The 24,077-nt window shown below is 40.6% G+C and overlaps 1 protein-coding gene across 2 annotated transcripts in view; it reads right to left on the reverse strand.

Annotated features, from left to right (window-relative positions):
• STAC (SH3 and cysteine rich domain) overlaps positions 1 to 13,673 on the reverse strand; it is a gene marked incomplete at its 3' end in the record, with an annotated part of 73,905 nt that extends 60,232 nt beyond the window's left edge. For both annotated transcript variants that reach the window (XM_082015131.1, XM_082015130.1), the window contains exon 1: positions 13,283 to 13,673. In XM_082015131.1, the coding sequence (XP_081871257.1) occupies positions 13,283 to 13,399 (117 nt within the window). In that variant the 5' untranslated portion in view covers positions 13,400 to 13,673. The remainder of the gene's footprint in view (positions 1 to 13,282) is intronic.
• Positions 13,674 to 24,077: the final 10,404 nt, after the last annotated feature.

Genomic DNA, 24,077 nt, shown 5'->3' on the forward strand with positions numbered 1-24,077 from the left:
GAACATCTTTGCCAGCTATTGTTTCAAGATCTACCCTGCAAAACAAAAACATTTTATTTTTATCCTCCCCAGCTGCACAACTTTCCTCCTCAAATTACCTCTATCAAAGTTTCAAGATTAAAATGACTGCCTGAACTGCAAAAATTTGTTTTTATACTGAGATAGCTAGCTTCATGTAAAAAGTTAGTTACACATAGAATACCACAGAGAATTTAAGACTATATCTCTTTCTGAAGAACTACAATTTTTTTTCTGAATCTTAAAAGAGATTTTTTAAGTCCCTCAGAATCCTCTAAAGTTAAACTGTTGCTAATGAAGGCCTGCAGACAAACATATAATCATCATCATCATAATCTTATAACACTGTCATGAGGTTGTGCTCAGCTAATAAATGAAGCATATCCAAATTTTGTATTTTTGGTGTTGAGAGAGAAAAGAGCTGTTGGTATTGACATAAGATACCAATGGATTTAATAGGAGTTACTTGTTTGATAGGAAAGTGAGGGATCTTGCACCAGTAAAATACCGTCTGACACAATTAATAGCAGTGACTTCAACAGGAGCACCATATTGCACGGGGCTGCATGAGGGATTCGGGCAGGCAGGAAAGCAGGGGAACAGAAGGAGGAAGATGAAAGGAAATTCAAGTTAGGACAGAGAGAGTTTTAAAGAATATGAACAGCAAACCTGTGTGAGAAGGGGAATTTCCATAAAGTGCCTTGCTTTGTCTCGTCTATTCTACTGTCAAAGTAGGTACAATTCTTGATATCAGCAGAGTAGCACCGACTTACAAGCAGTGTGATGCGTTACAGCAAAAATCAGAGCTACTGACCACTGCTGAACTGAAGAACAAGGGCAGCACTAACTTCTGAGATTTATATCCATTTTCTACTGTCAGCTGGTTGGGTGTGGGGTTTTTTTTTTATGTGCAGTAGTGGCTCTGAGCATGACTGTGCTGGAGCGATGATAACTCATGGAAAGGAGATTTTTTTTCTGGAACTCAGCAGCTGGTAGTAAAGACCAAATGACGTTACCTCAATTGCTACTTCAGGAATATTATTTTTATTGCAGTGTACCCCCTTACAGTGCCAGAAAAAATAGGTTAGTGTTCTCATCCTGTTTAAAAAAGGTTTGACTTTTCTTTACCAGGCTGAGTGGCTAATTCTCAAGGCCAGCACCCAGTCATCGCCGAGTACTCCTCAGAGGCAGGTCACGCTGTTAAGATTTTTGTTTTAAGGCTTGGCTGTCATTTTTTGAACCTTTGTGAAATGTTTTTAATTTATCTACATTCTAGCAGGATTCAAGTAGGTCTATTACAGCTGTTGGCATTCACATTAGCTTTGATAATCTCCAAGGAATCATTTGTCTCAGGACATAGTTTAGGGGACATGGTGGTGCTGGATTAATGGTTGGACTTGATGATCTTGAAGGTCCTTTCCAACCTAGTGATTCTGTGATTTTTCTTGGATTCCAGGCAGGAACTGCTAGAAACACCAGCGCTGCTGAAGTGCAGAACTGCAGCCCAGGGAAGTCTGTGGGAGCCTAAGCTGCTGGGGAGGGAGGCAGGAGCTCAAAAACCCTCCAACGGCAGCCCAGTTGAAAAGGGATCTCCTGAGTTACGCTGGTCTTCAACTGCCTACCCAGAAAGGAGGAGACTAAGAAGACGGAGGAGACTAAGAAGACAGGGGAGACTTAAGAAGAGGGCTTAATTTCTTCTGCATAAGGAATGTTTTCTATTACCTCATTGCCGAGGTTTTAATGTGTCATTTCCTACATATATACATAAAGAAAACATGACATTACACCAAGAGATAAATAGGCATCCACAAACAAGGAGCAGACCACGTAATACCAGGTGATGTAAAGGAACCAAAATGCAACTTCAGGCATATCTGTGTGAATAAAGTAAGCACGGCTGGGGTATAGGTGAAAGGGAAAGTGCAAACCGTAAGGTTTGCCTTTTTCCAAGTGTGCTTATGGCAGGAGTGCCAGCATCTACACAGTGTTTACAAAATGTCCCTCCCCCTAACAGAAGAATCAACATCCATTTTCTTAACAGGAATCTTTAAACTTGGCCTTGGAAACCTGGAAGTTTTTCTTGTAAAGACAGACCTTGCATTGGCTCGTTGTATCAGAGAGCCTAGTCCTGGATTAAAGCATTTGGGTGAGAACAGGAACAGAAAGGAAAGAAAGAAACATTGAAAGGCAGAGGGCAAATGGGTGAGCTAGCAAAAAAAGTTAACTGTTCATCCGGATCTTTACGGCTGGGAGGAAGTCCATTTGTCATTACAACTAACTACAGGAGATAGACCTAACTGCTGTGAACTTGCCAAAGACTCCTGTGTGCCTATACTTCATGAAACTGGTACACTCATCTTGTAGCTACAGTTTAATAGCAGCACTTCACATTTTGAAGCCTGGATAGGCTCACACTTTTCTCTCTTTTTGTCATAGGTGCATAACTTTCCATTATAGGTCTGGCTGGAAAACAGCAGTTCCACTTAGCAAAAATTTTCAGTTTGAATGATTTTGTTCCACGTTGACATAAAAAACAACTGCAGCCTTTCAAAATGTCTTTGAGAGTGCTGTGGGCAGAAGACGGGAAAGTCAGACAAACCTGCCAGGGGAACAGATGACTGACCAGTTTTTGTAGTCAAGGTTCAAGACCTTGCTCTGACAGATTCACAGTCGTGTTCACCCTACTTAAATTCAAGCTTTTAACTTACCTGTAGCTGCCTACCATGGTCAATGGAAAAAGATTTCCCCTCAGAGACACTAATTCAGAGTACGTAAGGCAGGCTTTTCCTCTAAATCACCTTTGATAAAACAATTTCAGTCTGTGTTCCATTTATAGTTCCAACATAGCAAGACTGAACTACTAACTTAACTGCCTAAAATTGGTCTCTAATTAAAGGGGAGGCTGTATGATTTGACCTAGGATGCTTTTATCTCCTCTTTTGACTGGAAATTTCACCTGCAACCGCGGAAAGCTTCCTGACAAAAGTTGACAGAATCAAGAAAATTGAACTTTTTCTCAAAAACAGAAGTTTTGACATTAAAAAAAGAAGAAAATGGGGGGGGGGGGTGAACCTAAGCGAGAAATGAGCTACAGGCACTTATAAATAATATAAATAAGTACACTAAGAGGTACAACAAAAATTGTATATCCTGGACCCTTGAGCTGATTGATACTGGTTGATAACAGTAGGTGCATTTTAAAAACACCTCAACATCTTAACAACTGGATCCTCAATTTAACTGCACAGAAATCAGCGGCACTCTGCCAAGTTTACAATGTTGAATTTTGCCCAGTATATTTTGCTTACTTGCGAGGACAGAGATACCCAGTCCAAGGCCTTTTCTCACCGTGTGTATGCACAAAGGCAAGTGACACTAGGTCAAGGTTTTCAGCCTCTCAGTTCAATCCCAAGACATGCTACCACAGCATTTAAACTAGCAGGCAAAACGCTGGCAAATCGATAATGAATCGTGCACCTATATATATGATGTTTGAGGAGGTGACCTGTACGCATCATGGCAGAAATCTGACTCTTGGCCAACGAAAGCTTATGCCTTCCTTTACTATGCATAAGTAATTTATGTAAAAACCAAATGAAGTTAAATATTGGGGTAATGGAGATGCAAGTCTGTCTCTAAGATCATATTCAACTGTATAGCAACCTGTCAGGTTGACTTTGCTCTCTCACTTGAGCTGTGCCTCCACAGCATACATTTCTTTTGTCTTAATCTGATGAATAAGCTAAGAAAATAAATATTCCAAATGCTGATTTTCACAGAGTCACAGAATTGTTAAGGTTGGAGAAGACCTTTAAGATCATCAAGTCCAGCCATCAACCCAACACCACCATGCCCACTAAACCATGTCCTGAAGTGCCATATCCACATGTTTTTATGGTGACTCCACCAATGGATGCTGATTTTTATAGCTTTGGGAATACCAGTTTATAGTATTTTTCTCCTTTCTGAATTAAACCTAATCATCAGTTACTATAGGTCAGCTGCATTTTGCTTTTCTATTCAGAACACCAGACTGCTAAAATAAATTAAAGCAGTGCATGTGTGGCATTTTAATACAGCTTTTAAATGGCACTCAGAAATGGAGCATATTATGTCTACAGAAAAGAAAAGCATTCAAGTTGTCACTGTTACTTACCTAAACGACTGTCTGCAATTCCATATTGAACTTGCAGCCTCCTGCGATTGGGAAACACCCCTCTCACAATTTTTCATGCTATGGTATTTTTAAGTTTCACCAACTGCAGCCCCTAAGCTGTAACACCTCCATTTGCCAGTGCTTAGCAAACTACTCTCATCGGTTAAAAACAGGTCAGCTAAGAAATGCTGACCCATCAATAGGAAAAATTCTATAAGTGTCTAGAACATTTATGCTAGACTACAGACATGAGACTCTTTTTTTAAAATAAGTAAGAAGATACGCAAGCCATTTGTCATCTTTAACTGCTGATGCCAAAGATACAAGGAGTCTGCTTTTTAGACATCCATTGTATTATGTTTTGCAGGGTTCCTGAGCTGAATTCTCTGACAAGTAGCATATATTGTATCAGCTGGTCCACTGAATCAAGGGAGTTTCCTCAAGCAGAGGCTATATCAAAGGGAAACAAGGTCAAGTTATTTCAGTCACTCACACATAGATTTCTTATTTTCACAGCTGGTCCTCTTTGCTAATGAATATGCAAAGTTTATTTATGCTTCAGCTAGAATTTAGACATCTACTTGCCTGGAAAAGGCAGTGCTCATTTAACACTGAATGACCGCTTGCCTATGCAACTGGCAGTTGTGCAAGACTGAATACTGTATTAAGAATATTCAACTCGTGCTCACATCTGAAAGATTAGTCCTCTGCCTGACAAATATGAGCATAAGTTTATCAAATATGCAATCCTCTACCTATCAAGAGTATACAGCAATGGCTCAGGTAGGCAATAGGAGAAATGCTCATCATACTAGGAACTACAGTTTTCTATCAGGTGATTATGACTTACTTCCATTTAAATTAAATAAAGTGTAAGGGAAAAATGAACCTCTAAGCCAAGTTTTGGATTTCAAGAGGATAGCCTTTGATGTGTTATGTTCCCTTGAAGAAATTCCAAGCCTTCAGCACTGTCAGCTCCCTAGCGATATATTTCAGACCACATCACACTTTGGAGTGTGACACAGAAGGACCCAAGTTATTGTCTGTCTGAAGGTATGAAGGTCTTAGCATTGGTCTGGAAAGCAGCACAGCTGTGTAAGCAGGTCACTGTGTTTGCTAATGAGTGCTGATGAACCCAGGTGACCATGGGTTATGGAACAGCCTTGGCCTTTGCTAACCTTGACGTATCAGGTTAGAGACATGCTTCATTGATGAATGATGAACGATGACCTATCACGAATGGTCAGATACTTGGATGTGTAAAAGGCAAAGAATTTCTTCAAAGCAAATCTGTTAATACTACCTGGAATATGAAACGAAAAGAAATAAAAAGTTTCTGTGAATGTGTGCTCCTGGCAAACTGCATGAAAATAGTTACCTCAAAAAGGAAATGTGGAATAAGCAGAGAGTCCAAAAAGAATGGTGGGGAGGGGAACAAGAGAAAGAAAAAGAGGGAAAAAAACCTGCTATGCAAATAAAACTGGAACTTTCAAGCAGAGTTCCTTAGGTCTAAGCATGTTAATTGTCCAGAAAAGCTGAGTGAGTCCTTGCAAAAGGTATTTAAGGAAATGTCAATGGATTGATTCAGGCTAGAGAAAACAAAAGAAGAAACAGACTGTGGTACAGTAAGGATAGGATAAAAGGCTGGCTCAGAACTTACCAAACACTTCATCTTACTTTATTTCCAGAACGATAATCCTGGGGCAAAATAATAGGAATAATGGGAAAGAGGTTGCAGAAATGGATGGTGTGACATTAAAAAAGCAGTTCAGTGTGTCTGCTGAGGTGAAAGGGAGAAAAGAAACCAGTTAATCTCCATTACAAAATTTTACTTTGGAAGTCTAGGAACAAGTTTTCTTAACAAGCTTTATCAAGCCACAAATGATAGAAAGTAAAATAGAAGTCTGTTTCAAGGTGCAGGAAAAGCCACCCCAGCAAATACAGATTTATAGATCTGACCTCAATAGTGCTAGAGTAAAACAAAAAAAGGTAGATCCTCCTAGACCCGTTGTCTTGGATAATATGAACAATTTTCTAGACAAAGAAATGTTTTAGGTCAAAGGTAGTTTCTGCCTATCTGGATTTCATTAAAATTATTGAGTATGCTACCAAAAGGGAATCTATTAGCCAAGGTGGAAAAGGGAAGTAGTGAAGAAATTTTAAGCAAAATTCAATGGGAGATGGTTACTGTTGAAAGGAAAAGTACTAGGTCGAAGGAAGATCACTGGAGGAGTTCTTTAAAGAACAACACCGGCCTAGTCTTAGGGTCAATCTTTCTCTTTGTATTTTTATTACTGAATCTGATGCAAAGATTAGGACCATCATAAGGCCATTTCCCTCTGACATGAGGTTGGAGGCATTGGCAAAACTGAGGAGGCCTGGGGCTTGAGGGATGGAGTCATGGAAATTTGATGAAGCTCAGCTGTGTAAATGCAAGCTTGTGCACTTGAGTCCTGATCCAAACCACTCTAGATAAGGACAGACAAATCTATTCTGGATCCACTGGCAATTACAGAGAAATAGAATGGTGACTTCTGGTTGACCAAGAGGTGACTAGGAGACACAAACATCAGAAGTACAGTTTCTGGGAAAGTTACTGAATCATTAGTGATACTGTACAAGATCTCATGTAGAATATCGTGCACAAATTCAGTCACCCTTTTTCAAGAAAGATGAATCAAAACTGAAACAGGTGCGTGGATCTGCTACCAGAATGAGATGAAGAATGGAGAGTTTATCTTATGTCAGCCTGGCTTGTTTAGTATAGAAAATAAAAGTCTTGGGAGAGATATAAAAGTCTATTCTTACATGATGGAAACCTGCACCAAGAGCGGAAGAGAGATGTTTAAGCTACAAAATTACAATGCCACACAAGCTAGCCAGAAATAAACTTAGACTGGAATTAGAAGGGGGTGAGGGGCAGAGGGCATCCATTAGAGCATCCAGGTGTTGGGACAGCTTTTGAAAAGTGGTGGTAAAACCTGAATTCAACCAGATTACTTTATGAAAAAGAATACAGCATAAGAGGCTGAGACAGTAGGACTGGACTATCTCCCAGCTTTTAAAATAACTTGTTTTGTTTCAGTGAAAATTTACACTTTTTCGTAAATCCATTTTTTTACCACACCAGATTTCAGTCAAGTCATCTTTAGTTGCTGAAAGGTAATAGATATTGTCTTCATTTTGGCAACATCGAAAGTGTGGATAGAAGAGAATGAACAGATCACATTTCTATTTTGCCTTAGATATCTCAATGTGCCTAGGAACTGATCTGACATATATATCAAAGCGAAAACAGTACCAGGGTGTTTTAATCAGAAGAAGAGTAAAAAAGAGAGAAAATTCAAAATAAATGTAAATATAAGAACAAGCATGCTCAAGAAATTATTGATAGGGTAGAGTATTACTTTTCTGCTCTTAATGAAATCTTCCTCTACATAAATTGTTCTAACACTTCATCAAAACACATAAAAATGCTTAAGCTCATTTCTTTCCCTTAGTCTTATTGTCACAGTATGTACTCACCATTTTATGCAGAGGCATGGAGGTGAGATTATGAAGGAGAACCGTTTTTTTCTTCCCCTTTCACAGGATTTTTTAAAGCTGTTTGGTATTCCTTTGAAGACTACAGCAGTAGTTTACATACTGGATATTTATCACTGGTGTGGAGGGTGAAACACTAACTGTACACCATACTCCTTGCCCTTTTAAAATATTAATTGATGAGTAACCATCTACAGAGCTTCATAAAGTATTAACTCTTTAAGTCGGGAAGATCTCTGCTTAACAGCATAGCACAAATCCTACATGATTTAATTCCCATGCAATCCTATTAAAATCAAAAGAATTTCAAGCTGTTTATGTTAGTTCGGTATCTAATATTAACACCTGGTTTTGAAACCTCATGTAAGCAACATTGCTGTATTGGACCAGCAGGACAGGGGAAACTAAGTTCAGTCTTATTAACCAGTGTGGGGATAAACATAAATGAAGTCTACATCTTGAACTTCAATGCTTAATCCTTTTCTTGGCTTACTACTTTTCAGCAACTTCCATCTTATACATTACAGATCAGGTTAGCTGGTGTTTGATCAATTGTGCTACATCTCCTGAATTGCCATACCTGAATTTGAAGATAATGGTCTGCATTTCCCTGAATACTGGACACTGGATAGTCAGTGTATAGAAATGAGAGACTGAGACAGATCATTTATTTTGTGAAATACATAGTCCAGATACCATATTTATTTGGGGTTCTAGTTTATCTTTTTTTTTTTTTTTCTTTCAGTTATTCAACTTACCTAACTGACCTGAGTGTAACTGATTTTTTAGGCCCATCAAATTGTGGTTCAGAGGAAAATTTTGAAGCCCTCTCACCAAAGATGTGTGACTGCAGTATGTAACAATTACAGCTAGACTTCATAAAAAGTAGATGGAAACGGGCAAAGCTGTGGAAAAAAAATTTGCTCTTCACAGATATGTACTGATATCTACAAATAAATAACTTTTACATGACAGATCGCCTGCATTGGCAGAGGCAGGGCTTGATACCCCTTCTGGGGTGTATGAGAGAACCTGAAAGATGCATAACATACTTGAAATGAAACACTAATAGCTTGAAGGTCAGCAGTGCTGACCAACCCTGCTGGCACTAGCTCAAACATCATAGATGCTCAGGTCCCCCTGAAACTTAAAAATGGTAACGGAATTTTCTAAAATGTACTTATTGGCTATGAAAAACTCCAGTCATTATTCATAATACAGTGACAATGACTTGACTCACACCTAAAGAAATCAGCAGATGGGCTCTTTCCTGTTCATATAGAAATACCAGTTAAATACAAGAAGGATAAAGCTAACAGAGTTATGTGCCAACTATGCCAAAACACAAAGAAATATTGCCAAGTGTAGGAATCTTTTCTTTAGACACATACTCCCATAAATTTTAGTTTTCTTTACTAAATTCCAGGGTACTTTTATATAAGAGACATTGGAAATACAACCTCTGATTGCTGCTACTAGATTTCTGCTTATATTACTAAGTTAGTGATCGTACAAGGGTGCAGTGCATCTTTAATTGTTACCACCAGGAAGAAATTTTCCCTTAGGATTCATTAGCTAATGACTTCCTCCCTCGCTGAGTTGTAAAGCTACAAAAGTCTTTAGCAAACTGGTCATTTGCCTTCTTGGAAGCCAGATGTGAAGGAGTCAAACAGGTGGGAGCCATAACTACAAACATATGCACGTAATAGAATTAGCAATTACATGTATTTGTAGGATACCCTCATAAAATTATTCTCCTAATAAACTTTAAGTATCCACTCAAGTCATACTTAGGTGTGAAATAAATGTTTTCAAGAGCCAATAAATTACTTTAAGAAATAAATTAGTTTTGCAACATTCTTAACCATTCAAGCTCTAGGGTTTTTAGCACAGCAGCAGTATACACAGTGCTACAGAATGGCCCGGTTACAGCATGTTTGCTACCCTTCAGACACCTATTTGAAGTTATATTAATGAGAGTGCACGCTGGAGGGGCTACATGTAAAGTACTTGAGGGCACATAATCTGAAAGACACAGTCACGTTATATAGCAATATATATATACTATGCCATAACACAAACATGTACTTAGAACATGGAAATGGATTTCCTCTTAGGGCCCAGGAAATGTGGTAAACTGACAGTCTATTTGAATTTCCTCATTCTGAGCAGTTGTACTGAAGTCCAGGTGTTAAGGAGCTCATGATGAGGAGGACATGCATGAGAGTCCAATCTTTCAGCTTTCAGCATCCAAGTATACTCACCTGTAAATATGGCTCTTAATCCATAGGAAAAGGCGGTGGGAGGCTTTAGCATTTATTAAAGAGAGAGTCGGTTTCCTGTGGCAGGGGTGTGTGACTAACACGAGAGTCATTCTTCCAAATTTCAGCTACTTAGTAGCAGCCTGAAGTTCTGCCTCTCAAGCTCAGCGCTAGTCAAGAATTGAGATACCTCCTCTCTGTCATCTTCTGGGTGCAGCCTGGGCTTTGGTACTACAAGGGACTATGTGCCGCAGTTGTCTACAATTGCACAGGACTAGATGCAAGCTTGCCACATTAGTTCTACATTAGTTTTTCAAAATTGCTTTTCCACTGAAATGTTTTCAAATGTATTTTGGAGGTTGCTATTATCCATGTTGTTTCTGTTCCTATATTTGGAGTCATAATAGTGTTTTGCCACAGAAACAAGTCATTTTGGTGTAATTAGATACTGCACAAACTGTTCTGCAGTAACTGCAGCAGACATGAACTTGTTAACCTATGCATCAGAGAGTACCTGAAGAAAGCTTAGTCATCTGTGAATAACAGGATAGCTCCCTCAGCAGGGGACACCGTGGGATAAAAGTTTGCACACAGGCCCTTGGCACACGATGACTTATGCTTTTGTCAAAGTCTTTAGCTTTTGAAGTACATCAATTCCCTTAGAAAAAAGACAAAACAGCACAAACAACATCTTTATGAAATTATTGAGAATTTTTCCATTCTGCTGTTTACTAGGACCAAAAAAAGAAAGCTTATCCCATTAGCACAGTGATCAGAAGGTTCTTTTGAATCCATCTACTGCAATGACAATACAGCATGCTTTCTGATCATATTTGCAGTTCTAAAATGTAAATACACAGATTATATGTTTACTAAAATACCTGTATGCAAGTAACGGCATCAAGTGCACAGTCATAGCTTTTGCCAGTTCCAGTATATCGCTTCAAATGTTCACAAGACTGGAAAAACCGATAATAACGTTTGATTATAAACCAGTTTGTAGTCTATTTGTTCTCTGGCCAGATGTGCCTAATTCCTGTTGTCATCCTTGCAGAAACATGGATGCACAAATAGCAAGAAGGAACCCTACATGCTGCATCCGCTCTGGAGTCCTCAGCACAGGAAAGACATGGACCTGTTGGAGCGGGTCCAGAGGAGGCCACAAAAATGATCAGAGGGATGGAGCACCTCTCCTGTGAGGACAGGCTGAGAGAGTTGGGGTTGTTCAGCCTGGAGAAGAGAAGGTTCTGGGGAGACCTTACTGCAGCCTTCTAGTACTTAAAGGGGGCTTCTAAGAAAGATGGGGACAGACTTTTTAGCAGGGCCTGTTGTGATAGGACAAAGGGTCATGGTTTTAAGCTAAAAGAGGGCAGATTCAGACTAGATATAAGGAAGAAATTTTTCACCATGAGGGTGGTGAAACACTGGCACAGGTTGCCCAGAGAGATGGTAGATGTCCCATCCCTGAAAACATTCCAGGTCAGGTTGGACGGGGCTCTGAGCAACCTGACCTAGTTGAAGATGTCCCTGCTCACTACAGGGGGGTTGGACTAGATGACTGCACCAAAGATTCTATGATTTTATGCAGCACTTCACATTCTCTCAGTTTAGGATTTGTGCTGGTCCATTCGTCTTGGGCACAGCGCTCTGTGACCCAGCGGGAAAGTCCCTCAAGCACCATTGTAATGAAGTGCCTGACCACGTGAGCAGCACCTCAAACTCCATAATCACTTACCCGGCACTGAATGAAGACCATAACTGGGAGCACAGGGGAGCAGACAACCCACCAGGCCCTGTGCACAGCCCAGCACACATGAGGAGCTGGTGCTGACAGTGCAGTGAGGGTTCCAGTTACTTTTGGGACCTCACTGGGGGGAACAATTCAGCAATTCCGGAGAAGTGGTCTCAGGGGCAATTTAGGTACCGATCAGCTGGATCCTTTTAGAGCCTGGGGTTAAACCAACAACCCATTTACTCTTCATTTCCCATTAACCAGGAAGGCTGTAATAGTGTCCCTGTAGTGCTGAATGTGTATAGTGAATAGTATGAACAGCACATGCTATTGCTGCTGGGAGAGTTCTTTTCTTTTAAAGAGGCTGTTTTACATAGGGAATACCTTAGCTCTCCTCCTTGGAATACAGCATCTAATAAAAAAAAAAAAAGTAAAAATCCCAAAGCCCACGTCAGAGCTCTACCCACACAGACAGATAATTTTGACTCACCCTCCAGAAACCTAGCTATAGCTGCGGAATAACGTAGCAGTCTGTCTACGTTAGACCCAGGCAGCCGCTGCCTTTAAACTCTGGCCAGCACAAACCTTCCCTGTCAAACAGCTATTTTGCTCATACCGTACATCCTAAGGCTCTACCCAGCTGAGAGCTCCTAGTGACAAGGAGCTCCTCATTTTTACATGTTTACACAGCACATAGCATCACTATGAAGTTCACAGGAAGATGTGTCAGGTGCTATCATGATATAAATCATAAGTAACAGAGGATCAGTAAAACCACATTATCCAGGTAAGCTGCAAAGAACATTCATTATGCAAGGTTACTACTTTCCTCCCTTATACCTCTCTATCTTCCAAGTAACACACTGGTGGGCAGAAAAACTTTTCATATGCAAGTCAATTAAAAATTCTGAGGCCATGCCATCTGAGCTGGAAGTTGTTTTTCAGTAAGGTAAATGGAACTGCATTTGAAAATTAATAAATAAATAAAAGTCTGTGAAAAAAAAATGCTTTTCTGGGTGATGTACATGAGGATTATTGTGCCAAAACTGTCACACCCTCTTTCAGCTGCTGGCTTGTTAAACAGTGAAAGTTCACTGATGGGTCTGCCAAAGAAGGTGAGGCAGGTGAAACACCCCAAGACCCCAGGCAAAATTCTCTTCTCTGAACCTATGAGAAAAATCAATCCTTCCACCCATGAACAAAACCTTTTAAGCGATCTGATGCTTGGTGTGAAAATAGCTAACAACATCTATTGGCATCGATCCCCTCCCTGAGCCCCACCACTCCCCCAGGCCCTTACTGTAATAAGGAGAAGAAAAACACTAGCAAAAATCCCCAAACCCAAGCATCTCAAAAGGCAGGTATTTTCCCAGTTCAGACTCCTGAGCTGCCCAAGTGACAGGGAGAATTCAGAAGCAGGAGTGTCAGAGCAGGCACCGCAATCAGAGGTGGCTCATAGCACTCTACCGCTGATCCTGGCTCAGGGCTCCAAATAAAAATCAAAGCAACACATCTCTCTTCAAAATAAAGAAAAAGTAACAAAAAAAAATAATGATCTCATTCTCTGAGTACCTTTGATTCCTGGCTGGTAGTTGATGCTGGAGAGGGGGGCTGCTCTGTGCTCTCCACTTCATTCTCTTTCTCCACACTATCCACGCTGACTTCAGTCGTGCTGCTCGGAGGAATCATTTTACCTCTAAAACACTGCTACTATCAGGAAAAAAGCTACAGACCTTTCTTGCTTTTTTTTCATTTAATGTCCTCTTTCTTCTCTGCTCTTCCACAGCAAATGAACTCCGACTGCTTGGTTTCACTACATTTGCAAGACTAGAATTTTCTTTTTTTCCTTCTCCTCCTCCTCCTCCCTCTCTTTCTCCTTTCCCTCCTTCCTCCCTCCCCTCCCCTATGCAATTCTGCTGTGAGGGGAGTAAGTTATTGATGGCTGTGTAGGTCAGTTGTGTGTCTGCTTCTGTGTTTGCCCCGATCCTCCTCCGCTCTGCGCGAAGCCCGGAGGTGTGGAACAGAGTCGTGACCGTCAGCCCCGCGACCAGAGGGGAGTGAGCTGAAGCAGAAAGCCCGAGCCACGCACACACACACGGGGCACTGGAGGGAGGAGTTGTATTTCTAATGCTGTGAATAGCTTTGGAGGAGCATGTGCTGTCATAGTAGTGAAAGTAAGTAATGCGCGCATGCACACACACACACAGAGGGGCAGGCAAGTGCATGTGGGGTTTGGAAGCATTTTACCTTTAACAGGCTGGAGCAGGCAGAGTTTGAACGGCAGCTTTACGTTCTTACAAGTCTTCTGAAGAAGGACTCTAGAATTAGAGGAGAAAAATGAGTCTTCCCTTACCTTGTCCCAGAGAAGATTATTTAAAATCCTAGCTATCCAGGGTCTCTAAAGCTTCCACTCCCACTAGCAAGTGACAGGATAGAGTCAGGGAAGAGTCACCTGTGGATCCACGTTTCTTTGCTCCCCTCCCGGGCAGGGAAGCCCAGCTCTGAGCCATGCACACGCAATCTGGGTCAGCCGGAGCTCCCACTATCGCAGGCATCCTATACCTGTAGGTTGTCATAGTGATAACACTCCATCAGGCAGCAACAGAGCAGAGGCAGCCATCGGGAAGGGCCTGCCAGTTTCCCCCCGTGCTGCCATTCCCGAGGATGCGGCACCCAAAGTCATGCTTGGGGCTGCAGTAATGCCGGCAGAAGGTCAGCACGACTTTGCTGGCTGGCTCAGATTGCTTTATATTGCTCGAGGTTTTGCCTCTGATTTAAATCTGTTGCAAAGGTGCTTGTCAGCTCTCTTCCCTGATGAATTAAGGTCCGTATTATGAAAGGCTGAATGGATGTGCCCCCCACCAGATAGATGCTTTGCAGAGCAGGAGCCACTCCATATGGCTGGTGAAGATGCCTCTCTCATTTAAAGAAAACAGAAAAAAGCAACCCAAGCATGTTTCCAATAAGCAATACTTACATCCTGGAAAGTGATAAGAAAAAATTTGTTGTAAGCAACGATTAGTTAGCCTATACTGGAGGTACAGGTGTTCGGAGGTGATTTGCTGAGGTCTGAGTCAGAGAGTACTTTGTAGCTCCAGGAAGAGGGTACCAGATTCCCTTCCAGCCCCATCCCTTAGAATCACAATTGCTACCTGGAGCTGCCTTGCAGCCCCCCTCCACCTCAAATAATCCATGCATGAAAGTGATGGCAAGTTTTCAAGATAGTAGGGGTTATACAGATGAAAGCCAGAGCAGATATTGCCCTGCAGCCTCTGTATTCTTAATAACTATGCAGAAGCCAGGCAAAAAATAATCTTTTCTTTGAATCCCCAGTGAATTTTCAGGACTGGCAGTTAGATGGGGAAAAATACTTTATTTCTTTGAAATAGAGCATATAAGATACTGAAATCTTTAGCAGACAATGAACATGAAATGCTGCAATGCTATTTGTACAGCTACTTCAGAGCAAAAGTGTGTCTTAGGAGTCTGCCCGTAGAACCTATTATTTGGCCTGTAGTCACTAACACCATTACAGAGATCAAAAAGAAAACACTCGTTGCTGTTGAGGCACTGTCAGTGACAACTGAGATTGAAGCAAGGAAACATGGATCTCAGAGGGGCAGATTTGGCAGGTAAGTAAAAGAATTTATTTCCAAGGGTTTGATTTCTAACATACAGCCACATCTTAGGCTGTCCTCTTCAGAGCCAGAGGAATCCTCCAGGTGCAAAGCTTATTTCTTCCACTCAGCAAGTGAGATTTGGGCTTTAAAATCAGCCTCTTGGCAATGAGCGGGGACTGGGCACAGTCACAGTTTAGGAGAATTAGGGCAACGGAGATCTTGGCAGGGTGACAGCGACTGAATGCTCCAGCTCTGGTAGTGGTATCCTTCCCTGACGGTCCAGCCTAGCGCAGCCACGCCAGGGCCAGGGCATGGGGTCTGCCCCCAGCAGGGGCTGTGCTGTGTGCCCAGCAACGCGACAGGTGAGAATCGCGAAACTGATTTTTGTCCAGTTCCTCAGCAGTGTTGTGAACGAGGTTTTCTTGTTAGGAAGCTCAAAAACACCTTCTTCTGATGAACTTGTAGGTCACCTTTGAAACGGACCTGGAGTGGCTGGTTAATAGTTAATGCTCTAAGTGTTGTAAAATCCTGCATACATTTTGTATGAAAAGCTTGTAACGTCATGACTGTGTAAGTGACTATCATACCACTCTCTACGCTTTTTTTGTTGTTGTTGTTTCACCAAATTAGTACTGACACCTGCTGCACTCCCTCTCTTCTCCCAATTACTCACTTGTCAACCACGACTGATCTGTCAGTTTCTTGACAATTAGCCTGGGAAAGATGAGTCAAACCTAAAATCTTACCAAAAAAGCAAAAAGGAAAAGAAGCTGGATTTCTTATATTCCTATTTCCTTCCACAGGCTATTGAAAATCAAATATTCAGCATAACAAAACAGACTGATCAAATTAGGTGAACCTACATCTCCCTCTTTCTCCCAGATTTCACTCCTGAGAAGTTGGACTTGTGATTACTGCTGATCAGTCTCTAAGTGAAGGTACTCGGCGGAAATGTGAGCACTGCAGCACAGTGCTAAACAAGAGGAAATTGAACAGATTCTCTAGTGTAAAGAGCTGAGCGTAGATTTCTGGAGTGGGGAAAAGGCAATTTGGATGAATAAAACATGAGAGCCGATTCTCAGCCCCCAGCTGAAGTTGTCACACCATGTAAAGGCGCTTGAATATTGCCTCAAGTCACTGCCAAGCATTCCCCTGCTGGGTGGTCTGAGGCTGACTGCCTGGGTGCTACGCGTTGTCCGTCCTCCCTCCCTCCACCCCGCTCTCTGGCCGCACACACGAAGGTGACAGGGTGTGATGCACAGCACTCCTCTGCGCTGGGGCTCCAGCAGTTCTTCCTAAGCCGGCACGATGAGAGCATCCCAGAGGCTCCTGACACCAGGAACGTATACACACTGCTGTACTGCCAAGTCCTACCTGCTGTAGAGCTCCACAGTGGCAAGATTAAGCTGATGTAGAGATTTTGGCCCATGCTGTGTTCTTTTGCCTTCTTTTTCTGGTACAGACATTCCTCTGAAATATTTGAGCACCTTTCTGCGAAAGAGGTACGTGAGCAGAGCTGGATTTCACCAAAGGAAAGAGATGAAATCAGTACTTATCAAAAGATGTTATTCCCCTTTAGACCCCCCATGTATTTATTAGAGGAAAATAAGACGTAAAAAGGACAGAGGGAGCTATAGGTGTCATTGTTCACTACCTGATGCGTAAAAACCACCTCATACTCCTGAGCAAAGAGGGTATAAGGGAGCATAGAGAGACGATACTACTGATAAATGGCACCGGTTTAAGCCGGTGTGCACATCTCTATAAATGTACAAAGCAGTGAGGAATCAGGCTGGTTGCCACCAAAACAGAACCCTCAAACGAAAGAAGAATTAAGTCTACTGAGAGTCCAACTTCCAAAAGGATGCAGACTGAGTTCCACGGAAAACTACTGGACACAGAAAACAGGTTGTAGTTCTGGCACTTCCAGTGAATCTTCATCAGCCTCTCTCCAAGTCCCTCAGTCCAATTTGTGAGTGTTCCAGGTGAGAAACAGTAGCTTCATTTCTTAGGCAGTTCAATTTTGTCTTTGTGGAAACTGGCAACAGGGTATCTGCCTAGTGCCATTTGTGATGGGAATTCTCCTTTTGGCATGGAGCATTTGGCCAGATGTACTGGTGGACGTCTTACTAGGCTCTGCTCTCAAATATCCACTATTGCCCACAGCTAGCTACTAGCCTGCAAAGAACAGTCCATTGCTCTAGTGGAACATCTGCCTGTGTTTCCAAGTAACAGGCTTGTGGGCACTTCTCGCCAGTAAATGTTGTACCCACAGAGAAAATGGTATTAAAATAGTAGCTGGTGGCTGTGGTTTTTTGTTTATAGTCACACACCCCTTGTTTGCTTTCAGTACAATCTTGGCAGTTCATCAAGCAGCTAACATAGTAACAACCCCCCCGGATTCTGCTTATCAAAATGCCATCTAAGGGCTACAATCACCAGCTCATCAAGCTGGAAGCACAAGCTAGTCAATGCTCTGAAAGCATCCCCAGTACTAATGGGGTACTGGTGGTTTGCGTTTTGACCAACATGATCTCAAAGTACTTTTTAGAGTTCAAGTATTAAGTCTCCTACTGCTCCAGGGAGTGATTATACTGTAGCAAACGAGTAACAGTGGAGGAAGCCAAACCAACAGATTTGTGCTTGTACTTAAGCAAGGAGAAAAATGGAACCTCTGCCTGAGTATTAATTTCAAAACCCTCTTTCTCTGCATCCACAGCAATGCTACAGGGAGTGATGCAGAGATCATGCTGCATCTTGGGCAACTTGAATCTGTCTTTCAGAGAGATCACGATGAGATTAAAACACTGCTACCCAGACATCTAGACCAGGAGAAAGAAGAATGCTGCATCCTCTTGTGACAGCAAGAAATATTTGAGAAGGGGAGAAGAGGATGTAATTCTAAAAGATGGAATTTAGCCAAGATACAGCATGTAATATGTTCAGTCTTACAAAAAGCATTGCAATACCTTTAAATAACCAGTGACAGTCCCGACCTGATTTTACATCTCTGCTGGCAATATGATTCCTTCTCACTATTTATAGGAATGTGATATAAAAAGAGGCCCGTGGAAATCAGTAGCACCATTTCCTGCAACTCACAGATGCTCCTAGAAATTCCTGCTATTTAATAACCATTTACTGACTCGGTCCAACATGACTGTAGCAGGAATGCCCTGAACCAGTTCAACGAGTTGCTGCAGTGGTGATTTAGCCATGTACTTTCAGGGTATGGTATCCATGCTCCAAATATCTAAAGAGATAACAAAGATCTGATAATTAGCATCATCTCCTCCGCTCTTTCTGGACTCTGCTTTAAGAACACTTCCATTTCCTTGGATAGTCATTTAAGACTTTTCCTGACGGCTCTCAGTACCACTCAGAAGGGTCCCATATAATCATACCATCTCAGCCAGCTCTACCTACCTCGCTTCCTCAGCCTTTTCCAGGGTGGGGTGGGAGGAATCACCCACAGGGTCACCGCCCTGGATCTTGGGCTTATTTTTTTTTCTGAAAGGCTTTTGATAGAAGGGAGCTTTCAATCGGTTCTTTCTTTCCTAGTCCTTCCTTGACCTGAATTGTCCCTTAAATTCCTTTGTCCAGTTGTTAGCTTCTCCAGGCATGAGCTGGGTATTACAGCTCACAGGACATCACTGGATTTGTCACAGGTTTCTGTTTTCTCCATTAACTCTGGTATACCATCACCACGAGTTATTTCTTAGCTATTGTCAGTGAAAATGCATTGAGAGCAATGTTTTGCTTAGACTGTAAATAGAATCCAAAATAAGATCTGGCAAACATTCCCAGCATAGCTGGTGGCAAACACAAGGACATGTATATGCATTTTTTTTCATACAGATATCTTATGGCTATGCACCAATTTTTAAAAGGCTGTGCATGCACAGTATTTCCTATCTTAGGTAGTTACAGTGTGTGCCTGTCACTGTAGTATTTAGGCACAAACATGCATGCTGAATGCAAAATCAACCTCACTGTCAACTGCAAACCTGCAACAGTTGTGCTATCGCATTTTGCTTTGGAAGAAAAAAGGAATTCTCCGTGTGCCAATGACCTTTGTCAGGGAAGTGGCCTTTTCTACAGGGTGTGGTAGAACGCAGTTACGGACAGCAAATCTTTTAAATGCCTTTGGACCTTATAGGGTAAGAAGTTTTGTAGAAATATCAGAATTTATCATTATCTAGATGAACATTCCACTCCATCAGATTAGTGCATGTGTCAACTGGAATAGAAGTGTGTGTGATAAGGGTTGCTCACAGTTATGTAACTTATTATAATGATCTATTACAGCTCTCAAACAAGAATAAAGAAAATAAATGTCCAGCCTTTTATAAATCTGATGGGAAAGTGAATATCTTACAGCCCAAATATATTGGGTTTGTTCCTTGAATCTTGATAAGATGCAAAATTTGAAAGATACTGATGGTAGCTGGGTTGTTATCTCTCTACATAGTTACCAGTTCAAAATAAAAATGGGAAGTAAAATTTGAATTGAGCAAAAAAATAAAGGTAAATCTTAAAAGCACTGCAAGAGATTACCTATAATAATTTGTATTATTTTATTTAAAGCAATAAGAAGACTTAGAGTCCAGTGCATAATGATAATAGGAAGATAAGTCTGTCTTCTTGGTAAAGGCAAGACTATCACTATCCTATGAGTCTATCAGATATAATCAATACATTTTTAAAAAGATTCAGGTCAATTTACATAGAAAAAGAAAATCAAATCTCACTATTAAGCCTACTAGCAGTGATAAAACTACCAAGCATTGTAGTTGAGAACCTTTCCAACCAGACTTCTTCACAGAAATAACATCCATTTTCTAAAGTCCTCCAGTGCACACAATTGTTATATTTTGTTGCTTAAAGCAATAGGAAAAAACATGATTGATTACTTCTATTTGAAATCTCAACACAGAGAATTCTGGAGTCACTGCTTCTTTTGATAAGTACATAACACTGCCTCTTAATATTCAAAGGGGTCAAGCTCAGCTGCAAGAGCAAACAATTTCACTAGTAAAGATAGTCAAGACTTTTAGAAGTACGAACATCAGAAAAGAAGAGAAATAAAAGAAAAATCAGGGGCAAATTGTCCAAAGTGTGACATATTCTATATTCATAACTATTTCTAGTCTATTTCTACACTTTGTTGTATTTAAGAAAAAAATCACTTAAGGTTTCCTTAGGTTTGTTAGTCATATCACCGGCAGTCATACCACTCTGTAATTGTCATTCTGATGCGTCAGAGAGTCTGAAGTGTTCTGGCAGAAGGGGATTGCACACTGGACCCAGTAAGAGCTGGACCTCTCCTGCTATTTCCATGGAATGGGTTGACTCAAATTCAAATGCCTAATAACTGAGCTCTAGTTTCAGACATCAAGTAAGCAGGGTACTGAATTATTTTGTAGATTTATCCATATAATTGGTCAAATTGATTTTGATAACTGAGACAAAGTTACATGAATGATGATTTAGCTAATATATTTCTGTATAATTTTAAAATTCTACTTTCATTTTGTAGCCTACAATACTTCTCTGTCTTTTCAGTCTCTTTTACTGAACCATGAGGAAAGAAAACACTGCTGAGCAATGAGCATCAGGATGGCTGAAATCTGGAGGAAAAGCGAGTTACTACAAATACTTATGGAGGGCTAATATTTGGGATGCTTTAATTTAGCCAAAAGCAGAACTAACAGAACTGAGCATAGGTGTTTGGACATATATAAATTCAGGGGACCAACAACTATGGCAGTTTATGGCAGAAGGGATAGCCACCGCCTCACAATGTCAGGGATTGTTTCAAACTGGGGCATTCTTCTGGGATCCCAGATACGAGGAAATCCAGCAGCCTTGGTAGCCCACATGATCAGAACGTTCAAGAGATGCAGACATTAGGAAGATATAACTTCAGCTAGAAAAAAACTTTGATTCATGAGAAAATATGAAAAGGCAAGTACTAGTAATCAGGCTGGAATAGGACAGATGAGATTGTCTTTCCAAGGGGATGTGACCAGCCCTCAGATACGAACTCCTGCAAACACAGAAGGTTTATACCTAAATTGTGAGCTCTTCAGGCTAGGTATTGTGCTTCTTTTTTGAGTGTGCACAGCATCTAGCAGGTAGTTTTGCTTTCTGTCTGGTCTTAGGTATTACAGTAAAACAGAGAAATAATCACTTAAAAAAGTGGATGTGTGTCTACGCAATCCCAGAGGAACTGTAAATATAACTTGTGCAATATTTGGCTGTGTTCAAAGATTTTATCACCAAAATTTTCCCTTTGCTTTCTCCTCTGCTCCCCCACCCCCATTCTGTTATGATAAACAAAGTTCTGCTTTTCTGCACTGATTATTAGAAACTGGAGGAAGAAGTATAAAAACATTTTTTAAAATGAAAAAAGAAAACATAATGGTATTTTCAAGACTGAAAGCTTAAACAAAGACATTGAAGTAAAAAAATAGAAGGTAAACAGTAGAGATATATATATGTATGTTCATATGCTGCATACTTGGCACAGTAATGGCTTCATATATTGTAGCCATGTTGAATGATAGACAATAACAGGCAGTAATGCTCAGGAAAGATAGGGGAAAGATCGCTGCAGTAAGGACTCCATACATCAAACGAAGTATTGTAGAGAATGACCTGATTTAGAAAAAAAAGTCTGCAGTGTATTTGTGTGGCCCGCTAATTAGAGCTTTGTGTGGGAAATCTATTTTTACCTTCCACGTTGAAAAGCAAAGAATGTGCAGAGCTGTGAATGATATGCTTTAACTGCAGATAGCTGGTAAAGGTTTTGACTTCTTTGAGATGTTTTTTTAATCCCATTGCAGCCAGTGGTGTTATAAGGATACTTGCAGTATGTCTTAAAAACCATTTCTCCATCAACTGAAATACACTGTGCTCAAAGCATGATGTCATTTTTCAAAAATGTTTCATGGACCTTTCTCTTCTTCCACAGATGTGAAAGCTGCCTTCCTTTGACCTGGAGAGCAAAGCTGGACCATAATTGAGCACTTAGCCGAAAATCCAAACACCACTTTGGTCCAAAACAGTTCAGGTCTATTTTCCTTGTTATTATTATTTTTTTATTATTATATAAGCACCTAAAAATTACTCCTGGGCCCGATGCTCAGAAACAAAAATAAAAGAAATCTGGTGTTGGCTTCACTCACCTCATGTCCATATTTTTACTCCTTAAAAAGTCAGGATTGAAAGCTTTATTCTACTGAATCAAAACTTTATCTGATATAAATGCAAAAAGTAAGGTGTAAGTAGCATAAAATACATAATAACAAGCAGCTGCAACCAATTTTTTTCCAGTCCTTTATTGTTAGGTCTTGTTTGCTTAGCAGCTGGTAAATAGGCTGTTGAAAAAAGACTTGGGAACAATTTTCCAAAAGGCATAAATGACACCAGAGTCCTGAACTTTGGCTAACAAAAGATAGATAAACCTACTTTTTAGTTTAAAGAGAACACATCTCCCTCTCACCCAGAGAGGCACATTTTGAAAACTACAGTAAAAGCTTCTGTGCCAATTCTAAAAAACATCTTCCCTAAGCAATACAGCTTTGCAGATGAAGTTTCAGTCCTATTATTCTACTGACAAGGAGGAGTCATTCACATTCAACTATATATAAAAAAAATATTTTGAAAGAGGATTATCTTAAAGGGAAATTTTGAGGATGGATGCAAAATCCTAGGACTACTGAAATCAATAAAAGGTTCCAGGATTTCACCCTTGCAAACAAATCCAGGTGGTTCCAGTTAGGCATGTCTGCTGCTATCTGTGGGAATGAAATGATTTGAAAACTCAGGCCATAACAGTTATCTGGCAAACAGATTAGACAGTGCTATTATAGTCAGCATGCAAACCATTTTCCCTGTTAATTATATGTGTCTAATGTCAGAGATCTAATTATCCAAGAAAAAAAAAAAAATCCTAAAAGACCACAGAACTGCAAAAAATGGAATACAGCCAAACTTCCCGGAAGTTTTCACTCACGACAATGTCAGCCTGAGAGATCAGCATCGATTTTGACTATGTTTTAACTGTGGTTGTTTTTTTCAAGTGGCATGAAAAAGTGGAAAAAATAGTCCTGGAGTATATTACTTTCAAATGCTTACCTCTTTCCAGCGCTTCTTGTGCCATCTGACTGTACCAAATTACCCTGGTTATTTTTTTCTTTCAGTCACTGTGAGAGAAGCATCCCTGGAAACATACAAAATTAATTTATGAAATACAGTTTTACAGCAGTATTCATTTCACTTCTGAGAAAACCAATCACAAACTCCTACAGCCATGAAGAATACCAATAACTGGTCGGTTAACTATTTAATCTCATCAATTGTGATTGATATATAAAAGAAAAATTAGAGTTTAGGTGAAATTCATTCCTGAAAACGTAAGTTTTCCCTGCATATGTGTTCAGCTTGTTTCATCTGATTCAAAAAATGAAACAGAGAGTTAGGAGATGTTCTGATGATCAATATTAGTAGGCTCCTTTCCATCTTCCTCCTACAGGTTCCCTGGACTGAGGACCAGCTATTTCTCCAAGCCTCTTGAGAATTAGCCAAGTCAAGAGCAGGTTTGCATTTGGCAACCGTGTCCCAAAGTTTGCTGCTGAAATATCTTGTCATTCTTACAAGTCAAGATGCTATGGGATTGTGCTCTTCACACTTTTTTCCTTTAAAAATTTAGCACTCAAAAAAAAAAAAAAAAAAAAAAAAAA

This window comes from Phaethon aethereus (assembly GCF_964289735.1).
Source record: "Phaethon aethereus genome assembly, chromosome: 2".
Classification (NCBI taxonomy): Eukaryota; Metazoa; Chordata; class Aves; order Phaethontiformes; family Phaethontidae; genus Phaethon; species Phaethon aethereus.